Raw genomic sequence first — 23514 nt, forward strand, 5'->3', positions numbered from 1 at the left:
GTCATTTTGGTCCTCTTTGAGAAGGAGGGACAACAATCAACCACACTTAATGTGCATTAGCTTACTGAGTTAAAAAAAACTGTGGAAATTATAGCCAGGAGGTCAGAGAGGAACATGAGTACCCAGGCTTCACAGATGCCCATCCTCCAAATCAACCTCTTTAGGCTGAGCCTTGAATGGCCACTTTGGTGTATCTTCCTGAATTCAGATGGTCCTACATACAACCATCAGTCAGTAAACATTTAGTAAGCGCCTACTGTGTGCCAGGCCCCACGCTGAAAAGCAAGTCAGAAGACAATACCCAGTATGGTACATGGTTATCACCCTTCTACAGCTGAGGAAACCGAGGCTCTGGGAGACCCCAACCCGTTTAGGGCCAGCGGGGAGAAGGGGCCCGGTCTCGACCACCCCCCATCCCACTCCTCTGCGCACAGCTCCAGGGGCAAGGACTCTGCATCTGGGGGCACGAGCCCGGGTACAAGCGCCAGCTTCTGTTCTCGAGCTTGGTGACCCTGGGCAAGCAGCGCCTCAGAGCCTCACGGGTAAGATGACGTGGTTGGACCCGCCGGCCCCTAAATATCCTTCCAGCTCTAAGTCTACGACCTCCCCGTAAGGGTGGGGGCTCTGGGAGGAGGGAGCAGAGCGCGGCTAATGCCCTCTGAGACGAAGACTGAGAGGGCTGGGTTAATGTCAGCACTGCGCAAGCGCAGGAGGAGGCGCAGGCGCAGGGTGGCCCTTCTCTGGTGGGGCGGAGCCCAGGTGGGGGCTGGGGTTAAGAAGAAGGGAGGGGGAGGGTCAACGCGGGAAATTCGAAACAGCCCATCCCCCTCTCCGCCCACGCTCTCAAAGAACGTTTCTGCGCATGCGTCAAGGCAATCTCCCGGGCGCCTGTTCGTGTTCTTGGAAGCTGCTGATAAAGTTGATTGAAAGAGCGGGAGCGGGCCGCCATGGCGGCGTCCGGGGCAGCTGTCCGAGGCGGCGGGCGGGGTTTCTTGTCGCTGGCGCTCGGGGTGTCTCTGCTCAAATGCCTCCTCATACCCGCCTAGTAAGGGGCTCGGAGGGGGAGCGGGCCGGGGCCTGAGGGCGGGAGGGAGAGCGGCCTGGGGGGCGGCCCGGCTCCACCCTCACCCCGGCTCTTGGGCAGCGGAGGGGGAGGGACATCCGGGTAATGGGGAGGAGACCCCCCCCCCCCCATGCCCTGGGGCCGCAGTGTGTGCACCCGGGTACTCCGGCCTCACTCGCCGAGGCTTTGGGTTCGGATCGGAAGCTACCGAGTCCGGAGCCCTAGGTTTATAGGCGGGGAAACTGAGGCAGCAAGGTGAAGTAGCCATGAAACCCAGGGTCGCACAGCTAGGAAGCGCCTGAGGCCGCACTGCATCCGGGTCTTCTTGACTCCAAATCCCGCCCCACGAAGTTGCCTGTATATAATCCTGCAAGCATTAAGCCCTTACTGTATGCCAGGTGCCCTGCTTAAGCCCGGGGTATCCGACATGGCGTATTCAAAGCCCCGTCCCCGAGGACTCCCCCAGCTCCGTCTAATCCGTCTACCAGCATTCATGAAACACCTTTGTCTAACAGGGGAGGTCGGGTTGGACCCCAGAGTCTGTTAGTCTGTCTGTGTGTGTATGCGCAGATGTGCATGTATGTATACACATGTGTGTATGTATGTATACATACATATATATATATATATATGTATAGTTAGCCTCACCAGGCCCCATTTTCTTCTGTGAAGTGATCATGTTCACCTGGATCACCTTTTGCAGTCTTGGCATCACCCTTGGCATTCTCTCTTTCCATCAGCCCCCACATCTAATGAGGTGTCAGATCTTTTCAGCCTCCCTAGCTCTTGCATCTGTCTGTCTCCTTAGCTACCACCATCCCAGCATCCCTTCTCCAGAACCCTCTAGCCCTGCAGTACTGCAGAACATCCTAATGGATTCCCTGCTATTACTCTGATACTCCTAAAACCATGTCAGGCCCCTGTGGTAGAACACAAGTGTCTCACAGGGCCTTGCTTAAAGCCTTGCACCATCCATCACCCCCTGAATTTATAGCCTTATTTCATATTACTCCTCATGCCGCTGTTCCAGTCAGACTGACCTGTTAGCTAAGCCCGTGTACCGAGTTCTATGCCCTACCTTCATACCCCTGAACAAACATTTCTCCGTATGTGGCATGAACTCCTTTCCAACATCTTCCTCTTAGAATCCCTAACTTCCTTAAAAAGCACAAGTAAGGCCCTACTTCTACTCTAAACCTTATACAGCTTTCTGTCTTTAGAGATTTTTGAAGTGTGTAGGCCTGCTTGCTCCAACGTGAAGATTAACTCCAGACCACTGTGCTTTTAGCTATCTCTAATTTTGTAGTCCTTTTTTTCTATCTTTTACTTGTCACCTGACACTTCTCAGTGCAGCAGGAGTTTATTTCTAGCTTACCATATACCGAAAGAAAAATGAATAACTAGGCTCGTAAGAATTCTGTGTAAGAATAGTGTAACTAGCCTTTGAGTAAAAGCCCCTCATTTGGAGTGAATGGCATGGGATTTATGATGGTTGTTTTAACCAAAGGCCTTTTCCCTTAACTCTTTGGTTTATGATTAGGTTTTAGGAGGTTGAGATTGCCCCAAGTTTGACCTTTAGATAAGTGAGTTTTTATAATGTTACATTGTAAAACTGGCTTTACATATGTATGTGTGTGTATATGTATGTATGTACACATATATATGTGAAAATATATATATTTAATGTCTTTTTATACAATCGGTTTTGTATTAGGAAATAATACAGCCCCTTAAGAACGGGAATATGAAACCAAAGCACAATCCACGATCCTTTATCATAGATCTAATTTCTTAATGAAAGGGTTTTGTTTTGTTGTTGTTTTCTTTTTGGCAGTTATTCTACAGATTTTGAAGTACACAGGAACTGGCTTGCCATCACTCACAATTTACCAGTATCACAATGGTACTATGAGGTAAATATGTTTTGTTTTGTAATGTTAAACATATTATCTTTCTTCCAGTGGGGTATTTGATACAACCTAAATATGCATGAATGAGGAGAAAATAGTTTCCAGGAGTAACTAATTCTGTCACAGAACCTCACAGTTTCTAAGTTGGAAGAGATCTCTAGTTGATACCTAAATGAGAATACTCACAAATGACCATCTAGCCTGTACTTGAAAACTTCTAAGGAGAAAACCCTTTACTGCAAAGACAGCCCATTCCACTTTTGACAAAGTTTTGGAAAATTCTTCCTCACGTCAAGCCCAAATTTGCCTCCATGCAGCTTTTACATGTAACTCCTGGTTCTGCGCTTTGGGACTAAACAGAGCAATTCTAATTCCTTCATGCCAGCCCTTCAAATATCTGAAAACACTCATCGTAAGATCATAAATCTAGAAGTGGAAGGGGCCTTAGAATCTAGTCCAGTTGCTTCATTTTACAGATGAGGAAAATGAGGCCCAAAGAGGTTGCATGACTTGCCCAAGCGGCAAGTTAAGGTTAAGCCTCAGAGACAGAATTTGAAACCGATCCTTTGACTTTGGAGTCAGTCTGCTTTCCCTTTATTGTGCTGCTGTTTAGCGTGCTCTCATATCCCCCCAAATCTTCTCTTCTCTAGGTCAGGCAGCCCCCATAACTTAAACTAATCCTTTTTTGACGTGGATTTGGCTTTCTTCACAATTCTAGTTATCCAATCTCTCCTCTGTAAAATAACAAAATAAAGTTTAATTCGGCTTTTTTCATGATTCTCCTTATCACTCCTAATCACCTACTTCAAAATTTCTTAATTCATAAAATCGGAAGAGTGGTAACATTTTGCATTATGTCTTCCTTCTTGGATAAAGGGAACTGTCCTTGAACTTTATTGTTAAAGTATGATAACTTGTAGTGGAAAAAGCAATGGTATACACATGAGGAGGCCTGGGTTTTAGTCCAGATTCTGCTAATAACGAACTGCAGGACCATGGGCACGCTGCTTTACTCTTCTGGGCCTCAGTTCACCTTCTGTCTCCAGCCTTCACCAAGAACTCCTTCCTCACTACCCTTCTCTGTGTTCCTTTGTTTGGCATCTTTATTTTAAAGAAGCACAAGGCATTCCCAAGAAACCAGCCCCTCTTCTTAGAGGTGGCCCAGGAGACTTTACTTCTGTATATAGGGCTCTTTTTATCCTTTAAAATCAAGCAGTTGGATTAAGTATCCCCTACGTATATGTATCCAGTGGTCTTCGACTTTCCGATCTGTGCGATCATTTGTAGTATTTTTAAAAAATTTTTAACTAATAAAAATGTATTTTGTCTCTTTTTTACTTCCCCCATTGAAAAAGAAAAAAGAAACCAAAGCCCTTTAACAAATATGCAAAATCAAGTAAACCAGATTCTGTTACTACCCTTGTCCAAAAAATGTCTCATTCTGCACATTAAGCCCATTACCTGTCTTTCAGTAGGTAGATACCATGTTTTGTCATAGATCCTTTGGAATTATGGTTGGTCATTACACTTACCACATTTTTAAAGTCTTTTGAAGTTGTTTGCCTTTAAAATGTTGTTTGTTACATAAATTGTTCTCCTAATTCTGCTCACTTCAATATAAAATCCCAGTCTGCATCAGTTCCTATCACTTCACAATTATTCCAAAGGTTGTCTGAAACCATTCCCTTCATTTCTTACAGCACAATAACATTCCATTGCATTTAGCTTTATGAGGGACTTGTATTATGTTTATATCCTATTTGAAGGTAGTTTGGTTTAATTTTGCTTTCTAAAAAGTGATGTTTTAAAAAGATTTGTTTTTATTTCATCTCTGACTTTGAGTGTGTGTTTGTGTTCATGTGTGTTCTCTTTCCCTTTGACCATAGGCAACTTCAGAATGGACTTTGGATTACCCTCCATTTTTTGCATGGTTTGAATATGCACTGTCACACATTGCCAAAGTTTTTGACCCAGAGATGCTGAATGTACAGAATTTGAATTATGCCAGTCCTAGAACTGTACTTTTCCAGAGATTTTCCGTCATCTTTACAGATGTCCTCTTTATATATGCAGTCTATGAGTAAGTCTAAGAATTGTGTTCTTGTGTTGTGGAGGAAAAAATAATGTTTCATAGTTTAATTTGTTCTCATTTCTTATTTTTTAACAACAAAGTTCCTATGGCAGCAAGCGCTCCAGAAATTCTCAACTGTATTGTATTTTATGTAGAATGTGTAGCTAAAGTGAAAAAAAAATTTGGGAAGCCTTCAATGTGTATTCAGTGTAGGGTCCTGTTCTAGGCATTGGACTGAAAACCTGGATAAATCAACTGCAAGTAAAAATAGCAACCTATTGAAGAATGTGGCACAAACTCAGGTAATGATATTCAAAATAGAAAATCAAAAGGACTTAAATAGGGAGGGGAAAGTGCTGTGTAAAGACTAAGAAAGGAAAATAATTAGTGTTTGATCTCATCTTTGAGTGTAAAATGTCAGTGCTGGAAGGGACCTTAGAAAACATCTAGTATACTTTCACCACCCTCATTTTACAGAGAAGAAAACAGCGGTGCAGAAAAGAGAAATAACCCATGGTCCATCCATGGACATATAGTAAGTAACAGAAATAGAATTAGAGCCTAGGTTAGAATTCTAAACCTATTACCCTTTCCAAGTATGCCATATAGCCTTTTCCTAGAAAAGATTTTTTTTTTTAATGGAGGACTATAGTGAAAAGAACAAAGGAAAACAGGAAAAGAAAAAGTCAAGTACAGTCGATTTTGGCTAGTGGCATCATCTCCTTTTTAGAAGGAAATCTTCCTTTCGTCTTATGAAATTACCATCTCAGTATACAGTGTCTTAGTAGCTGGAAGGGAATGGGGGCTCAAACTTTGTTCTTCAGTCAAATGAAAGGTGGTACAAAGGATAGAACCCTAGGCCTGGAGTCAGGGAAGGAGTGAGTTCAAATCCAGGCTCAGATGCTTACTAGATATGTGACCTTGGGCAAGTCACTTAATCTCCCATTGCCCGTCAGATGGGAATAATAATAACAGTTATAACTTGTACCTCCCAGGGTTATTTGGGGATCAAATGAGATTTATAAAAAAGAGCTTAGCACAGGGCCTGGTATACAGTAGATGCTATATCTGTTATCATTATTATTATCATAAAGTATGTATGATACTAACACTATATAAATACAAACTATTATTTCTTTCAAACCAAAGATTTTGATTACCTTCTTGGGAAATTGTACTTCAGACGCAAATACTCTTCATTTTTATTCAACAGATATTTTTAAAGGCCTGCTATGGGTAAGGTCCTATTCTAGACACTGGGGAAGAAAACAAGATAAATATGGTATGGTCTGTGCTCTTAAGGTGCTTACAATCTAAAAGGAAGATGAGACAGATACAGCGAGAGCTATAATGCAAAATAGAATATGAGTGAGTATACTAGGGAATTTAAAAAAGGGGATGTCAAGAGTCATTTGCTATTACTAGCTAGAGGGATCTAGGGAAGGCTTTCATGGAGAAGGTAGTATTTGTACTGACCTTTATACCTTGAATAACTTTAAATGTTGTTCTACTCAACTGATAGGACAAATGAAGCAAAGGAGAAAATGGAAATAAATTAATATGTAATCCCCCTAGAATTTAATATTATTTTGTTCAAAGTGTGTTAGTTTCTAGAATGTGCAAATACAAAAATCCATTCTACCAAGTACAGGTGATTTGGATATTATTCAGATCGTGAAAAGTCGACAGTATGTCCTGTTCTTAATTTGGTCAGTATAACTAAAATAGCCCATGATAGTCTGTTTTTCTACATTTTCACTTTTAAGAAGATACAAAACATACTGTGCTCTCCAGATTCTCAGAATTTTATGGTCAGCTTAAAAATAAAAAAGATCTGAATTGAAAATATTCATTAGAAATAGCATGGCTTAGGATGTAGAGTAGAATTGTTTCTGAGGTCTTTTTCAGGCTTCATTACTGACTAATTAAGACATGTTAGATCATCTTTTCCAATCACCTTTGAGATTCCATGTGTTCAGTCAGTAGGGTAAAGGAATGGAGGGGCTGTTTTTAAAGAAGTAGTTCACTTACATCATGGGATTTATTGCTGTTAGAGACCTTAGAAGTCATCTAGTTCATTTTCCAGATCAGGAAATTGAGGTCTAATGAAAAGAACGATTTGCCACAAATCACACACGTAGAAAGTAGCAGACCTGACATTTGAACCCAGGTGCCAGAATTTACCTATCTATGTATCTTCTTGAAATCTCCCCAAATTATCACCAAAGAGCAGAGCTGTTCAAAAATTTGTGACTTAACTAAAAGATAATCATATCCTTTAAAAAATAGAGGAATCAATAAAGCCATATGTTAATATTATTTGTTTTTTTCTTATTTATTCCCTCTGCCTCCATTACCTTTTAATCTGGTAGGGGGTCACACTTGGGAGTGTTGTACATGACACGTAACCCACAGGCCACTTTTTGACATCTCTGGCCTAATATTTTGCACAAGAAGTTTACTCAAGTGTAATAGGAAGCGCTCTCAGGATTGAAATTCTGAATTCACAAGCAGAAATTATTCCATTGAAGAGAGAAAAGAATGAACTCTCTAAAGAAACCAATGTGGATATACAGGGGGTCAATCACCAAACTCAGATTTTATGTGGAAAAAATGGATGTAAAGGGAAATAACAATGAATGAATATAAGTAGTAGTACAGTCCTGTAAGACTTGTGTTATGAGTGCCAAAGCACAGAAAAAGTAGAAACTATGACAAATCCATCAAAAAGGGTTTTTTTGTTGTTTTACTTCTGTGAAAGGTAAGCGAAAAATCAAAGAAAGGACAGGATCACTGCTTTACGTGAACAGTAGATTAAAGAAAACGGTGAGAAAGGAGAAACTACTCAACTGTTATTATTTCATCTCTGGGGTTTTTTTTCCAAAGAAATTGGTCCTATACATAGTTGAGAAAGTACAGAACAAAAATGGCTAACACATAATGAAAACCCGCCAGAATTCTGCCTTCTGTGCATTAGGCCCAGACAAACTACATGCTAGATGTAGTTAGATGGGATTGGTGAGCTAGTTAGCAGTTGCTCAAAGGTTTTGAGAATGGCACATATGCTACAGGATTAAAGAAGGCCAAATGTCCCATTTCTCAAAAGAGGAACATAGGATGGACTCTACAAATTACAGACCTGTGAATTTGACTTTACAAAATTTTATTGATATCTTTTGTATTTGTATTACCTTTACTTCCAAATCTATCCCTCATCCTTTCCCCTCCCTAGAAAGCCATACCCCCTAACAAAGAATAAAAAAGAAATCAATTTGACGAAACTAACCAATCATCCATCGTTAGAGCATTGTATCATAGATAAGAGTTGGGAATGACAATCTGTTAGTACATTCAGTGTTTCATACTCATATTCCCCACAAATTGAGCAAAGAAGAGAGGGTGGCACCTTTTCTTTTTTATTCTTTGGTTTCAAAGCTTTACTTTTTCTTAGTAGAATTCCAGAATACAGTATTACAATGATTTGTAAGCACTTAGAAACTGAGCAGTCAATGGTCACTAAAAGTCAATATAGCTTTATCAAGAACTAGTCAAGCCAAACTAATCTCATTTTTTTTTTTTTGAAATAGGTAATCAAACTGGTAGGTCAATGGAACACCGTAGATATAGAATAGAATGCTTAGATCTTAGAAAGACACTTTTTATTTGCAGTCTTTTTATGCATATGGACTAAATGGAGATATATAGAGTAGATGGTAGTATAGAAAAACACTTTTTTTTTAAACTCTACTGACCAAAGGAAGAGGTCAAAGAATGGATTTGACAGCTATCCCTACTCAGAGGGGTGGGTCTTAACAGTTGATAGAGAAAAGAAGAAACTCTTCAGGTCTTATTTTGCTTCTCTTTTCTCTGCCTAAATATGAACTGAACCCCAGGGTACTGAAAGAACTGATAGTTGTAAAGGTCATCGTGGAGCTCATTGCTGAAAAATCATGGAGGATGGGAGATGTGCTACAGGACCGAAAAGGACAAACGTTCTGGGAAGAGAGTTGAATTTATAAATTTTAAACCAATATGCTTGATTTCATTTCCTGGAATTGGCTGAAAGAACTAGAGACACTTACCTTGAAGACTCAGAAGGGACATAATAGTAGCTGTCTTAGGTGTTTAAAGGAGTAATGGGTGGAATTGGAAAGAAGTAAGTTTAGGTTAAGCATAAGGAAAAATTTTCTAAAAGTTAAACCTATCCAAAATTGAAATAGACCACCTCAGATGTCAGTGAGTTTCCCTTCATTGAAAGTCTTCAAGCAAAGACTGGATAATTTCTTGTTGGTCAGGTTTAGGTTGGACTAGGTAACCCATAAAATCCCTTATTGCTCTTAGATTCTCTGATTATTTGACTCCCAATTCCAGTGACCTTTCCATTATTCCAGGCTCCTTCTTAAGCATTTTATGTTTCCATAAAGCGTTTATATAAATTAATTAAAGGTTGTTGACTCCTTGTTCAGGATTGATGATTTGGACTGAAGTTGGACTGGAAAATCTCTGAGGCTTATTGTGGTACTATGGAAAGAGCCCTAGACTTAAGAGTCAGGAGACTGAATTCCGCTCTGGATTTGGACATTTCCATGCTCTATTGCCTTGGGCAGATCACTCAATTTCCTCATCTGCAAAATAGGGATAATAATATTTGTACTATCCACACAGGATTGTTAAGAGGAAATAAACTTCTAAAGTACTTTAGAAATACAAACTGTTATAAGTTTTTCCCTCTAATTCTAAAATTCTATCATCCTATAAATTCTAAAAGAATAGTCTGTTTTTGTAATAATGAAGTCATTGATATTTCTGACTTATTCCTCCCAAATATTTTCCTGTAGGTGCTGCAAATGTATAGAGGGGAAAAAAGCTGGGAAAGAACTTACAGAGAAGCCAACATTTATTCTTTCTATCTTACTTCTGTGGAATTTTGGATTGCTAATTGTGGACCGTATCCTTTTAATTTTGCCTATGTTTTCTTCACTTATGTACACACTGGGTATAAAGTGAATACTTTCTGTTGATGACTATAGTGAAATTTGAGCTTTTTCTGTTGGATTATTGACATTTAGTAGGATTAGGTAAATTTCAGTTTTCTCTCATCACCAAAAATGTAGTGATTATTCATCATGTCTATGTCCAGAATTTTATTACTGAATCTAATCCAAATCTATAACACATTTTCCTCCTTCTACTGTGGCATAGTGAATAGGGTACTAGATTTAGAAGTGTGTGACTTCGGGCAAACTACTTTGAACCTAAGTTTTTCATCTGTAAAATGGAGATAAATAGCACCTACCTCCCAGGATTGTCATAAAGATCAGATGAGATAACATGTAAAATGCTTTGCAAACCTTAAGTACTATATTAGCTTATTTATTATTACAGTTAGCTTAGTAAGTTGTTATTATTATGGTTAGCTGTTAGCAGGAAGAGCAGTGCATTTGATCTCAATTGATCTGAGTTGAAGTTCCACTTAGTAGCTGTGTGACCATGGGCAAATTGCCTTAGATTTGCCCCCTGCACAAAGATAATGAATACTTGTACTACTCTCAGGGTTGTTGTGAGGAAAGTGTAACTATGAAGTGTTATCTCAATGTAAGCTATTAATATTACTCTCAAATTCCTATGCCTGCTGGTGTTCCCACTGCATTATCCTTCTGGGTTGAATGGTGACAGGGTAAAAGTGGAGTCATCCTGTTGTAATTCCATGTTGGAGCAGAGCTATACACAAACTTCCCTTCTCTCTCAGTCTTTAAATTTTAAGGACAAAGAGTGGTTGGACTATGAGGAAGAATATACTATAAATATTTTGCCTCTTGCAATGAGAGGAATGCAAGGTGGCATCAGGAGCATTGTGTCCTTGCTGCACTGGCCAGAGTGCTGGCCTTCAGGCAAGGAGACCTGGGATCCAAGCCCACACTTACTGGCTGGTTGGCCACTGGGGACAATAATATCTGAGCTCCCTACCTAAGGTATGAAGAAAGCTTATTGCAAACATTAAAGAGAAATAGAAATATGGGCTAAAGAATGTGTGGGGAGGCCAGAGTCTCATTCTGTAGCAAGTAAAATGTCAACATCTGCATGCAGAGCTTTAGTTGCATGATTTCCTGTGTTGACCAAAATTTGCAGTGAATGGAGCTATTTTTTCTACATTTGCCTGTGATTGAAAATAATGTGTTTTCTCCCACACTGGTTATTAGTATAAGTTGTTAGCTTTTGTCTAACCTTTGCATTAGGATCCATAGAGTCATGGCTCTGGAGCTGGAAGGGATCTAAAGATCACAGAACCCAGTGCCATCATTGTACTGAGAGGGGAACTGAGGCTCAAAGAGCTTCCTTCCTTGTAGGGAAGGCCATACAGTTGTGCACCTAGAGTATGAGTAGCAGCTTTGGGAGAGAATGCAGGTCTTTGAGTTTCAAATCCTGGGCTCTTTCCACTGTGCCATACTTTTAATAACTTCTACAGCACTTTTAAAGTTGGCAACAACCCTGTGAAGTAGGTAGTTTAAGTACTGTTATCTTCATTCAGCAGGTGAGGAAATTGAGGCAGAATAGGATTAAGTGATTTACCCACAGTTACACAGCTAGTTAGTGTTAAAGACAGGATTTAAATCATGTCCCTTCTGTCTTTACATCCAGCTCCTTTTCTACAACACCATAGGGCTTGTTAGTGTGAGTGCTATTTTAGCCTTCTTGTGAATGCAGTCATTTTGCTCTGAATTCTGCTTGCTCTTTGTGTTGGTAGAATCAGTCTATATACATCTCTTGTGTCACAGTTTGATACTTAAAAGTTCCATGATTTAATCAGTTTGGGGCCTTCCTTCCATAATGCAGTTTGCAGTTCTCTCCATTCCTTAGCAGTGGGCAGTTAGGTGACACAGTGGAGTGCCTGGGCCTGAAGTCAGGAAGACTCATCTTCCTAAGTTTAAATCTGGCCTCAAACACTAACTAGTTATATGACCCTGGGCGAATCACTAAACTCTGTTTGCCTCAGTTTCCTCATCTATAAAAGGAGCTGGAGAAGAAAATGGCAAAACTACTCCAGTATCTTTGCCAGGAAAACCCAAATAGGATCCCAGAGAGTCAGACACTACTGAAAAATGACTTAACCCTTCCTAAGCAGAAGAGGATCTTCATAAATTGCTGTGACTAACCCTTCTTTGGTTGGGAGTTTATCTGTGCTTACATAGGCTATTCCTCAGACAACAGATTAAAGCCATTCTGTTTCTGGTTCCATCTTTAAGGTTTTCCAGTCTGAGTAGAACCTGCTACAGCTTGTATTCTACTTGGCTTAGCCTCCTAGGGTAACTTCCACACCATGATCATTCATTGGAGGAGGACTTAATGGAGGCATAATTGTTAATACCATTGAAATTATTCAGTGTGTCCCTCCTTCCTCCTCTATATTTCCCAGGAGAGCAACTACTTAGACATCCTGGTCCCCATGCATTATCATTATTAGATCATCACAGGGGAAAAGGAAAAGCTAAGTGATTTACCCTAGGGAACGATCAGTTTAAGAAGAGGTTAATTGCCATTTACCAGCTGCATTACCTAGGGCAGAGGGTATCTTAAACTCAGGTCTTCCCACTTCAAATCCAGTTCTTTCTACTACACCATGGTTGATGGGCCACTCTGTAATTTCCAAACTGAATGACAAGTAGAATGATCATTCAGATCAATCAATCAAAATATGGAAGTTAGAAGGGAATAGTAAATTTGAAGATAGTGAGGCAGAGATAATGATATAAATTTATCAAATAAGCATCTGAATAGGCCATATATAAACAGAGTCAAAACCAGAATTCACTCAAACTTGTATATTAAAGGCTTATTGTTAATCAAAAAATATTATTTGACTTGAGCAAGTCAAAATCTATTGATGCTAAATTTAAGAAAGTCAGAATTGAAACTGTTTTTTCTTCTCTGAACTGAGATCTAAGGAATTTATCAGATCATTAACCATAATTCAAAATGTTTTTCAAGGAAATTCAGAAAGTAGTTAGTCTCAGTTCTCATCGATATAGTATTTGCAGTTGACAGCATTATCCTTGTTACAAACCTATGATATAGGTTATTTATTCTCATGTTGGAAAAAAAAATGGAACTGGGGTTCAAAGAGATCATAGGAATTAGAGATGTGAGGACCTTAGAAATCATCTAGCCAAGTGACCTTCCCAGGGTCACACTATTTTGGGGATTTTTCTGTCTATAAGGATCAGAGTAAGGATTTGAACTTTGGTCCAAATCCAGTACTTTTTCCTCTGCCATACATGTGATAAGACACAAACTAGTAAGCCAGGATTCCAAGTCAGGTCTTCTTGTGCTTAGTCCAATTCTAAGTAATAGTTTTGTTTTTAAGATTATCTTTAAAAGCAATTGTTATTACTGTTCATATTCCTCTTCATTATTTTGGGCATGGTGGTACAGTTCATTTTGAATTCAGGATCTTTCCATACTCTTTCCTACACCCAAAATCCAGATATTCACTTTCAGTACAACGGTTTTTTATTTGGATTAATGCTGCTTTCAATTGCCAGATTATTTCAGGTAACCACAAAATGGACATGGTAATGGATTTTTCTTTTCTTTTTTAAATACTCTTAAGTCTTTTTTAACTCTTAAAGGCTTCAGTAAAGAGGATGCTCAAAACATTTAGTCAGTGGATTCAAGCAAGTTTGCAAAGCTCTTAATGGCTGTCCTTCACACTGTTCACATTGGCACCAAATCCTCATTTTTGAGAAGAAGAATTGGAACACCAATGGGTTTTCATGCCAGGGCAGATCCTGATCATTGATATCCTAGTATTCAGATTTAGGATCCTATGCTTCTTTTGCATTCAACATTTTCAGAGGATGTTGAACAGAGGCAGAAACCAAGACCCTGGCGGTTTGCTATCCAAGTCCCCTAGAAAGCATTCTTCTTAAAAGCTATCTTTTTTAAAGTTTTTTAAGTATAGTGGTTTGGCTCTCAAACTAGGTTATGAGTCTAAATCATAAAATTGGTAAAGAGAAAATTAGAAGCTTCCCAGTTTCTTCTCTGTAGTACTTCTCCGTCTTATTTTGGTCAGATTGACAGGAGAGTGAGAGTAAATGAGAAATCTCACTGATCAAGTTACAACTCTATTGAGTTCCAGGACTATTAATTTACCTCTTTTTTTTTAGAAACTGTCAGTTTTGTTAAAAAGAAAGGAAAAAAGAATACCTTCAGCTCACTCCCAACATAGCAAGGTACCATTCTAGTCTTTGGTCTTCATATGATACAGATTATCTAGTAATGTTCTCTGCCTCTGAATCAGTGCCATGTGTTAGGAAAACATCGTGTCATCTTTGCCCTGATGGAATTTATAGCCTCAGAGAGGAGATGTGACCCCTATCCAGCTGGAATAGAAAACACAACCGGGCAAGGGCATGAACAAGTCACAGAGTGCTGTGGGAGGAATGAGGAAAAATGATTTCTATGTGAGGAAATCCAGAAAGACTCCATCGAGGACAGGGACATTTCTAAAGGAGGAAGAAAATGGAAAATCCATTCAGGAACACTCAGAGCAGAAGGCAAGGTTGGCAAGCCTAAGCATGGAGGAGCAGAGCCAGTGTCTGCTGTTGGGTCCTAGCCAGGTGGTATCTAGAACAGGAAGGATAAAAAGAAAGAATTTAATAGATCCTTAATGTGTTATGTGTGACCTTACTGTGGGCCTTTCCACCCTCCTACAGCTGAGACCTCTGTGGGCTAAGCCATTTGTATACCCCCAGCCAACAGGATAGTCTCGCTTCTCTCCGTGTGTCCCTCACAATGATATGCAGTACAGAGTAAGCTTTTCCAGGCATTTTACAGCTGTGGAAAGGGAGTGAGGGAAATGGGATTCTCTGAACTTCTGAGAGGGTATTAATCATAATCTGCACCCACTAAATTCACTATACAAAACTAGCTAAAAATCACTGCACCAACCACTACTCCACACATTCAAATGACTTCTCTTTTAAATCTCCCAGAAAAGGCATTTGGAAGGAGCATTTCTCTTCGCCATTCTCCTGCATTTTAAGCACATCTACCTTTATGTGGCCCCAGCTTATGGCATCTACTTGCTGAGATCTTACTGTTTCACTGGAAATAAACCAGGCAAGTTTCAGAGTTAGCAACTTTTTTTTTTTCACTGACTTCTTCTGGCCTAGGAATTAGGCTCTACCCACAGGTAAGACTTAATCTCCCAATCTGTAATTGAACCTACTCTTTGCCCTTTTTATCCACTCTTTTTTCCTGCTGTGGCCTCCACATCATGGAACCTGGAATGCAACTGTAAGGGAGAAATAATGGAAATTTGGAACTAGATGGCATATTAGAGATGATGTAGTCCATCTCCCTCCTCTCGTAGATGAGGAAAGTGAGGTTCTCGTAAATGGAAGTGATTTGTCCAGGTTCACATGAATGGTCATTGTTCTGTAGATTTATAAGTCTTGGGCTTGAACTGTTATTGTATGTAGGTGTATCAAACAAAGTATCATCTTCTTCATCTGTAAAATGGAGGTAACAACACTGTACTTGCCTATCCCCAGAGCTTAGAACAGTGCCTGGCATGGAGTAAGCACTTAATAAATTACTGACTGGGGAAAGTATTAAATGAGAAAAGTTGTGACTGAGCGACTATCATTATCATCATGATTGTTTTTAAGTAGTAGACCCAGGCCTGGCAATCCTCTGATTCTCTCATCAGTCGGTGTTTTTCCATTAGGCTGTGCTTCATTTTAACAACAATAAATATCAAGTACCTACTTATGAAGTGTCCTAAAAGAAGTAGAAAATTGAGGTAAATGGAATACTACTGTGCTGTGAGAAATGATGAGCAGGGTTGGTGTTTTAAAAACATGAAAAGAATTGCATGAAATAATAAAGAGTGAGGCAGCTAGGTGGCACAGTGGATAGAGCTCTGGCCCTGGAGTCAGGAGGACCTGAGTTCAAATCAGGCCTCAAACACTTGACACTTAGTAGATGTATATCCCTGGACAAGTTCTTAACCCCAATTGCCTTGCAAAAAGAAAAAAAGAATTAAAAATATAATGCATAGAACCAAGAAAATGTTGTATGTAGTAACAGCAATGTTGTTCCAAGAATAACTGAACAGCTAAGCCATCCTGAGTATTATAAATACTCAGATCGACTACAAGGGGTCCATGAAAGAAGATGCTATCTACTTCCAGAGAAAGAACTATAGTATGGTTATATATATGTATGTGTACGTGCACGCACACACGTCATTGTCAAATGGTGGCTTTCTCCAGTGTGGGGAGGGAGGAAAGGAGGTAGATGATTTAGAACTTAAAATGTAACCAGAAAATAAATTAAGAAATGAGTAAATTAAACAAATAACTACTATGTAAGTGTTGCATCAGCGAATAATGAAGATTATAATCGTTATTTTTATTAACAATAATAATTGTTGTAAAATTTGAGGCTTGCACTCATGAAATTTACTGTCTAGTAGGAGGATAAGACAGGTAGCAAAGTGATACAAAATTACACACTAGATTTGTAGGCAGAAGTCCTCAAGCAAATCCCACTAGCTTGATGGACAAGTGGACACAAAACTGTACTTGGAGGTAAGTTTAGAGTCTGCCTCAGTCATCTACTTAACCATATGACTGAGCAAGTCACTTACATCTCTCAGCCTCAGTTTCCTCATCTGTAAAATGGGAATAATAATGGTACCTACTTGACACAGTTGTTGTGAGGATCAAATACAATAACACATGCAAAACATTTTGCCAACCTCAAAATACTAAAGAAATATATCATCACCGTCATCATCCCTTCTATGTGGTTTATAACCTGTGTGACCATACACAAGTCACTTAACGTCTCTGGGCCTCACTTTCCTTATCTGTAAAATGAAGAGGTTGGACTAGATTACCTCAGAGGTCTCTTCCAGTTCTAAATTATATGATTCCATGTGGTAATTGTATTATAAAATGTAGAACATAGCTCTGCAGTGGGAAGTCCTTGGCCCTCTTCTCCTTCTGTCCTGTTTCATTTGGTGACGTCATTTGCTCCTGTGATTTCAGTTACCATCTCTTTGCTGGTAAATTTCAAATCTGCTTATCCAGTTCTGACCTCTTTACTCACCTCTAGACTTGGCATCATTCCTAGCAGCTATTGGACATTTCAAACTGAATGTCATGGGCCTCTTAAATTTAAAATGTACAAAACAGAACTCCTTATCTTGCCCCTAAACTTTCCCTTTTCCCAACTTCCCTATTACTTTCAAGGACACCATCATCCTCCCAGTCATACAAGCTTGAAATTCAGTTGCCATCCTTGACTCTTCACCATTTCTCATACCCTCATATCCAATCTGTTGCCAACCCCTATCAGTTCCACCTTTGAAGCACCTCTTGTAGATGACCTCTTCTGTCCTCTAACACTGCTAACCACCCTAGTGTAGGCCCTCATCACCTCATATCTGTATTACCACTATAGACTTTGGTCTTTTGGTTTTGCCTCAAGTCTCTCCCTGTCCCAGTCTATCCTCCCTTCAGTTGTCAAATTGATTTTCCGAAAGCTCAAGTCTGACCATGGTACCCTTCTATCACATAAATTCCAGTGGTTCCCTAAAACCTCCAAGCTCAAAAATAAAATCCTCTATTTGGCATTTAAATCCCTGCACAGCTTGGCCTTGATTATCTCCATTTTATCCTGTATATATCTATTCGTAGTTGTTTGCATGTGGTCTCCCCCATTAAACTGTCAACCCCTTGAGGGCAGGGACTGTTTGTGCCCTCCTTTGTATTCTCCAAAGTCAGTGCAATGACTGACCCACAGTAGGTATTTAAATGCTTATTAAATGACTGAGAAACATCATTATTCAAATGAGATACTGTAAAAAGCTTCATGAAAATGTTTATTAAGTGTCTGCTATGAGAAGGATGAATGAAGACACGGCCCTCACCTACAAGAAGCTTCTAGGCTAGTCGGAGAGGTAAGGTGAGCACACACCAGGTACTTTCAATACAGATTTTATCATTTTAATATATGATGTCATATGACTCTCTTTCCCTTTGTTAATGATGTTTCTTTTTTGTAGATGGATCTGTCCGATGGAGCAGTTTTAGCTTTCTCCGACTGCTTGCCCTGGGTTCCATCGTTTGTTTTGTTTCTGCCCTTTCTTTGGGTCCTTTTATAGCACTGGTAAGTAGCTTCCTTATATTGTTTTTAAACTACCCGTATATACATATACAGATAAAGCTCTAGATAAACATTTGTATATTACACATGTTAGGGTAAAGTCTTCCTAAGCCATCATTCTGTGAAACTTGTTTGCTTAGGATCATAGTGTAGATAGCTGAGAAGAGACCTTAGAGCTCAGCTGTGTGACTCAGTGCATAGAGCGCTGAGCCTGGAATCAGGAAGACCTGAGTTCAGACTTGACCTTAGACACTTCATAGCTGTGTGACCCTGAGTAAGTTGCTTACCCACTGTTTGCCTTAATTTCTTCGAATGTAAAATGGTGATCCTAACACCACACCTACCTTGCAGGGTTGTTGTGAGGATCAAATAAGACAATATTTGTAAAGTGCTTAGCACAGTGCCTGGCACATGGTAGGTGTTATATAAATGCTGATTATTCTGGGAAATATGAAACAAAATAAATAAAAATGCAATGCAACATAGCTAGTGCTCATTTGTGGTCTGCTAACTATAGTTCACACCACATGACCATGTTTCCATTTGAATTTGACACCACTGGTCTAGTCCAGTCCCTTAATTGGACAATGAGGAGCTTCAGGCTCAGAGCAGTTAATGACCCACAGGGGAGATAACAGAGCTGGGATTGAAACCTAGCTCTCTGACTCCAAATCCATCACTCTAACAGAATATTGGCATATGCACAAAAACAGATTCACAAATGGGGATCCTCCTCTGACCTCTCAACTCTCAAACTTGATGGCAAGTTTCCAGAGTTGATGTCATTTCTGCCCACTGCTACAGTGACAGTAGTATCTCACATTTTTCTTACAACCACTCTGGGCAAGTTCAAGGAAATATTTTGATTCCCATTTTATAAATGAGGAAAACTGAACTATAGAGGTGCAGTAACTTACCATAACTGGAATTCTGAACCTGGATCTCCTAACTATTGGGTCCATGTTCGTTCTTTTTATAGCAGCATGTTGAAAATAGGTCTTTGGGTTGGTTGTTTCTACTTTTTATAACTTGATATGTCTGTTTGAAGTAAAGAACATTTTATATTAACATTGAAAACAAGATTTTCTACAAACACTACATGGAAATGATATAGGAATTTCATCTAAGGCAATTACATATATATGTAATTTATTATAAATTTATAATTCAGTAGTTAAATAAATACAACAAATTGAAGTTTTTCTTAAAAGACCTTCCTCATACAGATTTCTGTAAGCTATCACTTATTTCTTCTTCTCTGTCAGCTTTCACTGTCTTTGCCCATGTCCCCCCAAATTTGTGTGTGCATTGTTCTGTTACATAGGTGAAATTTGTGTTTCTCTTAATCTTGTGTTTCTGCTTTCCTCACATCATTTGTCAGTCTGCATGTCTGCACTCTAATGCACCATTGCACCTGAGCTGAATGGCATTCTTGGGAGTACAGTATCACGTGTTTCTGGATTCCTTGTTTTTCTTCCCACAACCCTATGAGGTTGGTAGTTGAAGTCATCTTATTCCTGTTCTAGAGTCCAGAAAACTGAGCCCCAGAGTGATAGTTGACTTGCCCAACGTCAAACAGCTAGTAGGTGATGAAGTCAGGTCTTGAAACTGGTTGTTCTGACTCCTGGGGCAGAATTATTTTTTCTATATGAATCTGGCTCTTCTAAATCTTGGCTGTATTCCAAAGAATGTAGAGGTTTGGGTCAAAAGGTTTTTTTTTTTTTTTTACATAACTCTTACAGTGTGTTGTTAGGTAGCTGGCCATAAAAGGTTCTGCTTTTAGAACTAGAACCTGGAGCCTTCTGTTTCCAGTATAGTGATCTCTGTCAGGCTTTTTCCCGAGCCTGAGAGGAAGTGAATGACCCTTGATCCTGCATAACCTATCTAATAGTTCTCCTCTCTTTTACCACCTAGTAAAGGGCACGTGAGCTGTGGCTTATTCCTAGTATTAAATTGTTAGTCATCATTTGTTCAAGTATTCTGGAAAACCTGTTGATTGTAATGTTGTGTTGCTTGTTGGGAAAAATTTTTTGGTATGCTTTACACTGTGGTAGATAGATGATGCATAATAAATGATCTTTAGTAATAATGGAGATGACACGGAAGAAATTTCATTTACCATGCTTGAATTGCCTTCTAAAACTGACTCAAAACCTGCCTCCAGAAAGCCTTTTCATGGAAATTGGGTTTAGCAGAAGAAGCACTGAATTAATATTTAGGAAGTCTGGTATCTAGTCCCGTCTCTGACACTAGTTTTATAACCATGGCATATTATTTAACCTCTTTGTATCACTTTCTTCATCAAACAGAGATATGTTCCCCTATGAATGTTACAAGTTACACTGACAGTCTCTTATGCCTCATTGTAGCATTGATCATAGGATCATAGATTTAGAGCTAGAAGTGATCTTCCAGGCCATTGAGTCCAACCCCATCGTTAATTTTAACGATGTGGAAACTGAAACACAGAGAGATAAGGTAACTTACCCAGAGTCACATAGCTATAAATGTTTGAGGAAGGATTTGAACTCAGATTTTCCGAAACCCAGTGCTCTATCCACTGTGACATTTAGGAAAGGTTCTGTCAACCTGGAAAAGGCTTTGAGGACTAAGGCAGGAGCACACTTGTGTGTGTCCTCTGAGGGCCAGTCGTACAAAGTGTAGAGGAGCTCATCATGAGGATTGAAGGTTTTTTGACCAAAGCATCTTTTGAAGACAGTAATGAAACCACGGAGGGGCTTTGATCTGCATTCATGGAGGAAGCACCACACCAATGAAATCACCATCTTTCTTCACTTATTCCAGTGTTCTGGTGGGTCCAGTGCGCTAATGAATACAAGAGCTCATAGAAGGGATGCTGCATGGAAGAGGGGTTAGATTTGGCTCCAGAGGGTAGAACCAGGAGCTGTGGATAGAAGTTGCAAAGAGGCACATTTAGAGTTCATGTTGGGAACATATTCCTGACAGGGAGAGCCACCTTAAAGGGGACCAGATACCTGGGAAGCAGTGAAGCGTCTCTTCCTCACAAGGCCTTGAGCCTGGAAGACCACTGGCAGGCAGGTAGGCTATGCTGAGGATTCCAGCCATGAGGATGACTGCCTTCCAGCAAGACATTATCCTTGATGGTAGCATTTGTTGTCCTTTTTTCTGAGTTCATCATCACTTCGACTTTTGTGTGCTCATCCCATCCTGGTAGACTGCAGCATTGTGCACGTTGTTCACTGACTGTTTGTGCCCTTGGAGGTCAAGCATCTTGAGAGCACTGATGGTAATGGCAGCTTGCCTCTTTTGGCTTCTCAGTCCCCACCCTTGAAGATGGTAGACATTGCATCCTTATCTTGATGACCCTGAAGTCCAGGGGAGAGGAATGAGCCTTAACCTTTTCATAATACTTACTCCTTAGAGAATTCTCATGTGTTAACTCATTGCAGTATCCCTCTGACTCCATCTCTATAGCACTAGAAGGAATTCCTTCTCAGCAGAGTGTCGTTCTTTGTGTACAGAGAAGGAGATGAGTCAGCAGCTCCCGTAGTCACATAGTGTAGAAGTCATGATATGAACCTGGGTCTTCTAGCTCTGTGACCAGCTTTCTTCCTTATACATTCTGCTTCTGTTCAACCCAAAGAATGGGCAAGGTAAGTACTGTTATCACATTTCAAAGGAAGAGGAAACTGAGGTCCAAAGTAAAGCCAAGACAATTTCCTAGCTTCATGTCTTTTCACCTCATCATCCTGTCTACAGTCTCCACATTTTTTCCTCTGTTTTTAATCAATTTCTTATTCCTTTTCATAGAACCAACTGCCTCAAATAATTTCAAGGCTTTTCCCTTTCAAGAGGGGCCTCTGCCATGCCTACTGGGCTCCAAACTTCTGGGCTTTGTATAATGCTTTGGACAAGATGCTCTCCATTATCGGTATAGTTCACCTAAAAGTCTTGCTGCATAGCACTCATGCCTGTCCTGTGGGAGGAATGCTGTGGTCTGGGAGAGAGTGCCAGGCTTTTGTTTCCTGGCACAGTGCAGGAGCATGAAGCGAATTACAAGTGTCCAGCAAAGCTAGAGGATTATGGGGGGGAATGGCTCCTAGAACTGAGGAGAGGATTCAGTAAACAACACACTGAGAAACATCCCTGCTAAAGCTCTTGATAGAAATGAGGTTATTGGTCTCCTTGGGGGATAAAGCAATTTTTAAGATTCTTTTATAAACCAATTTTTAGTTGAAGAAACAAATATTCATACTAAGTGAACTCTGCTTCTAAGCCTTAATAAATGAAGAATCAAAAAGAGAGAATGAATGGAATTCAAATAATTTAAGTTGTGGTTCTCTGTAATTTCCCCAAACATGTGGAGAATTTAAGCATGAGACAAGAAGAAACAGGAAAGTTGAGCAATGTGTTTAAATTTGGATTTGTGAAGTAAAGGTAATTTATACTTGATAAGGATATCATTGACTAGCTGTAGCAGCTGTGTACCTGTGTACTCAGCCTTTGTATTATGATTTATAAATAAGTTCTCTAAATTTACTGCCACCAGATAACTTCTACTAGCCAAAACAATGAACAGGGACAGCAATAAACTATTGCTTGCATCAAGAAGTATTGATCCTAAAAAAAAACTCAGATGAAAGAAGTAAGATAATATAGATTTTTCAAAATGATCTACCTTGATTCAGGCAGATAGGTTATGTGTTGCATAGAACACTGGGCCTGGAGTCAAGAAGACCTGAGTTTAAATCCAGCCTCAGACACTTGCTGGCTATAGACACTTACCTGTCTGCCTCAGTTTCCTCAGCTGTAAACTGGGGATAATAATAGCACCTGCCTCCCACGATTGTTGTGGCTAGTAGGAGGTACTTAATAAATACTTGTTTGCTTCCTTCACTCACACATTTGTGTACTCATTGATGGAGCTTCTCTGCACCCTGCTCCTGATGAAGCAAAGGGAGCCCTGTCTTCAGTTAATTTCAGTGCTCCATAGTGACATTTGCTAATATCATGAAATCTGAGTTGGAAGAGACCCAAGAGGTCATCTAGTTCAATTCATGCCAGAAAAAGAATCCCCTCTGTGACATGCCACAACCAGCAAGTGATCTTAGAGCTTTAGCTTGTAGATCTTCTGTGAGGAAGGAACCTACTACCTCCCAAGGCAGCTGGATATGCTTTTGGATAGATCTAGTGGAAGGGAAAGAAGGAGAGGAAGGAAGAAAGGAGGGAAGAAGAGAAGGGAGAAAGATGGAGAAAGAGAAGGGAGGGAGGGAGGGAAGAGGCAAGTGGGGAAAGAGGGAGAGAGAAAGAGG

General features: G+C 39.9%; 1 protein-coding gene across 6 annotated transcripts in view; it reads left to right on the forward strand.

The window, feature by feature from the left end:
• The first annotated feature begins 842 nt into the window (after window positions 1-842).
• ALG8 (ALG8 alpha-1,3-glucosyltransferase) overlaps window positions 843-23514 on the forward strand; it is a 39137-nt gene continuing 16465 nt past the window's right edge. For 3 of the 6 annotated variants that reach the window (XM_072610744.1, XM_072610747.1, XM_072610748.1), the window contains exons 1-8: window positions 843-1045; window positions 2898-2976; window positions 4860-5053; window positions 9883-9992; window positions 13527-13594; window positions 15037-15163; window positions 18120-18223; window positions 22013-22133. In XM_072610744.1, coding sequence (XP_072466845.1) covers window positions 948-1045; window positions 2898-2976; window positions 4860-5053; window positions 9883-9992; window positions 13527-13594; window positions 15037-15163; window positions 18120-18223; window positions 22013-22133 — 901 coding nt within the window. In that variant the 5' untranslated portion in view covers window positions 843-947. Of the gene's footprint in view, window positions 1046-2897; window positions 2977-4859; window positions 5054-6257; window positions 6413-9882; window positions 9993-13526; window positions 13595-14208; window positions 14275-15036; window positions 15164-18119; window positions 18224-22012; window positions 22134-23514 lie in introns of those variants that run through there. The other 3 variants (XM_072610743.1, XM_072610745.1, XM_072610746.1) reach the window with 2 other exon arrangements.

Source organism: Notamacropus eugenii, chromosome 5, assembly GCF_028372415.1.
Source record: "Notamacropus eugenii isolate mMacEug1 chromosome 5, mMacEug1.pri_v2, whole genome shotgun sequence".
In the NCBI taxonomy this organism is placed as follows: Eukaryota; Metazoa; Chordata; class Mammalia; order Diprotodontia; family Macropodidae; genus Notamacropus; species Notamacropus eugenii.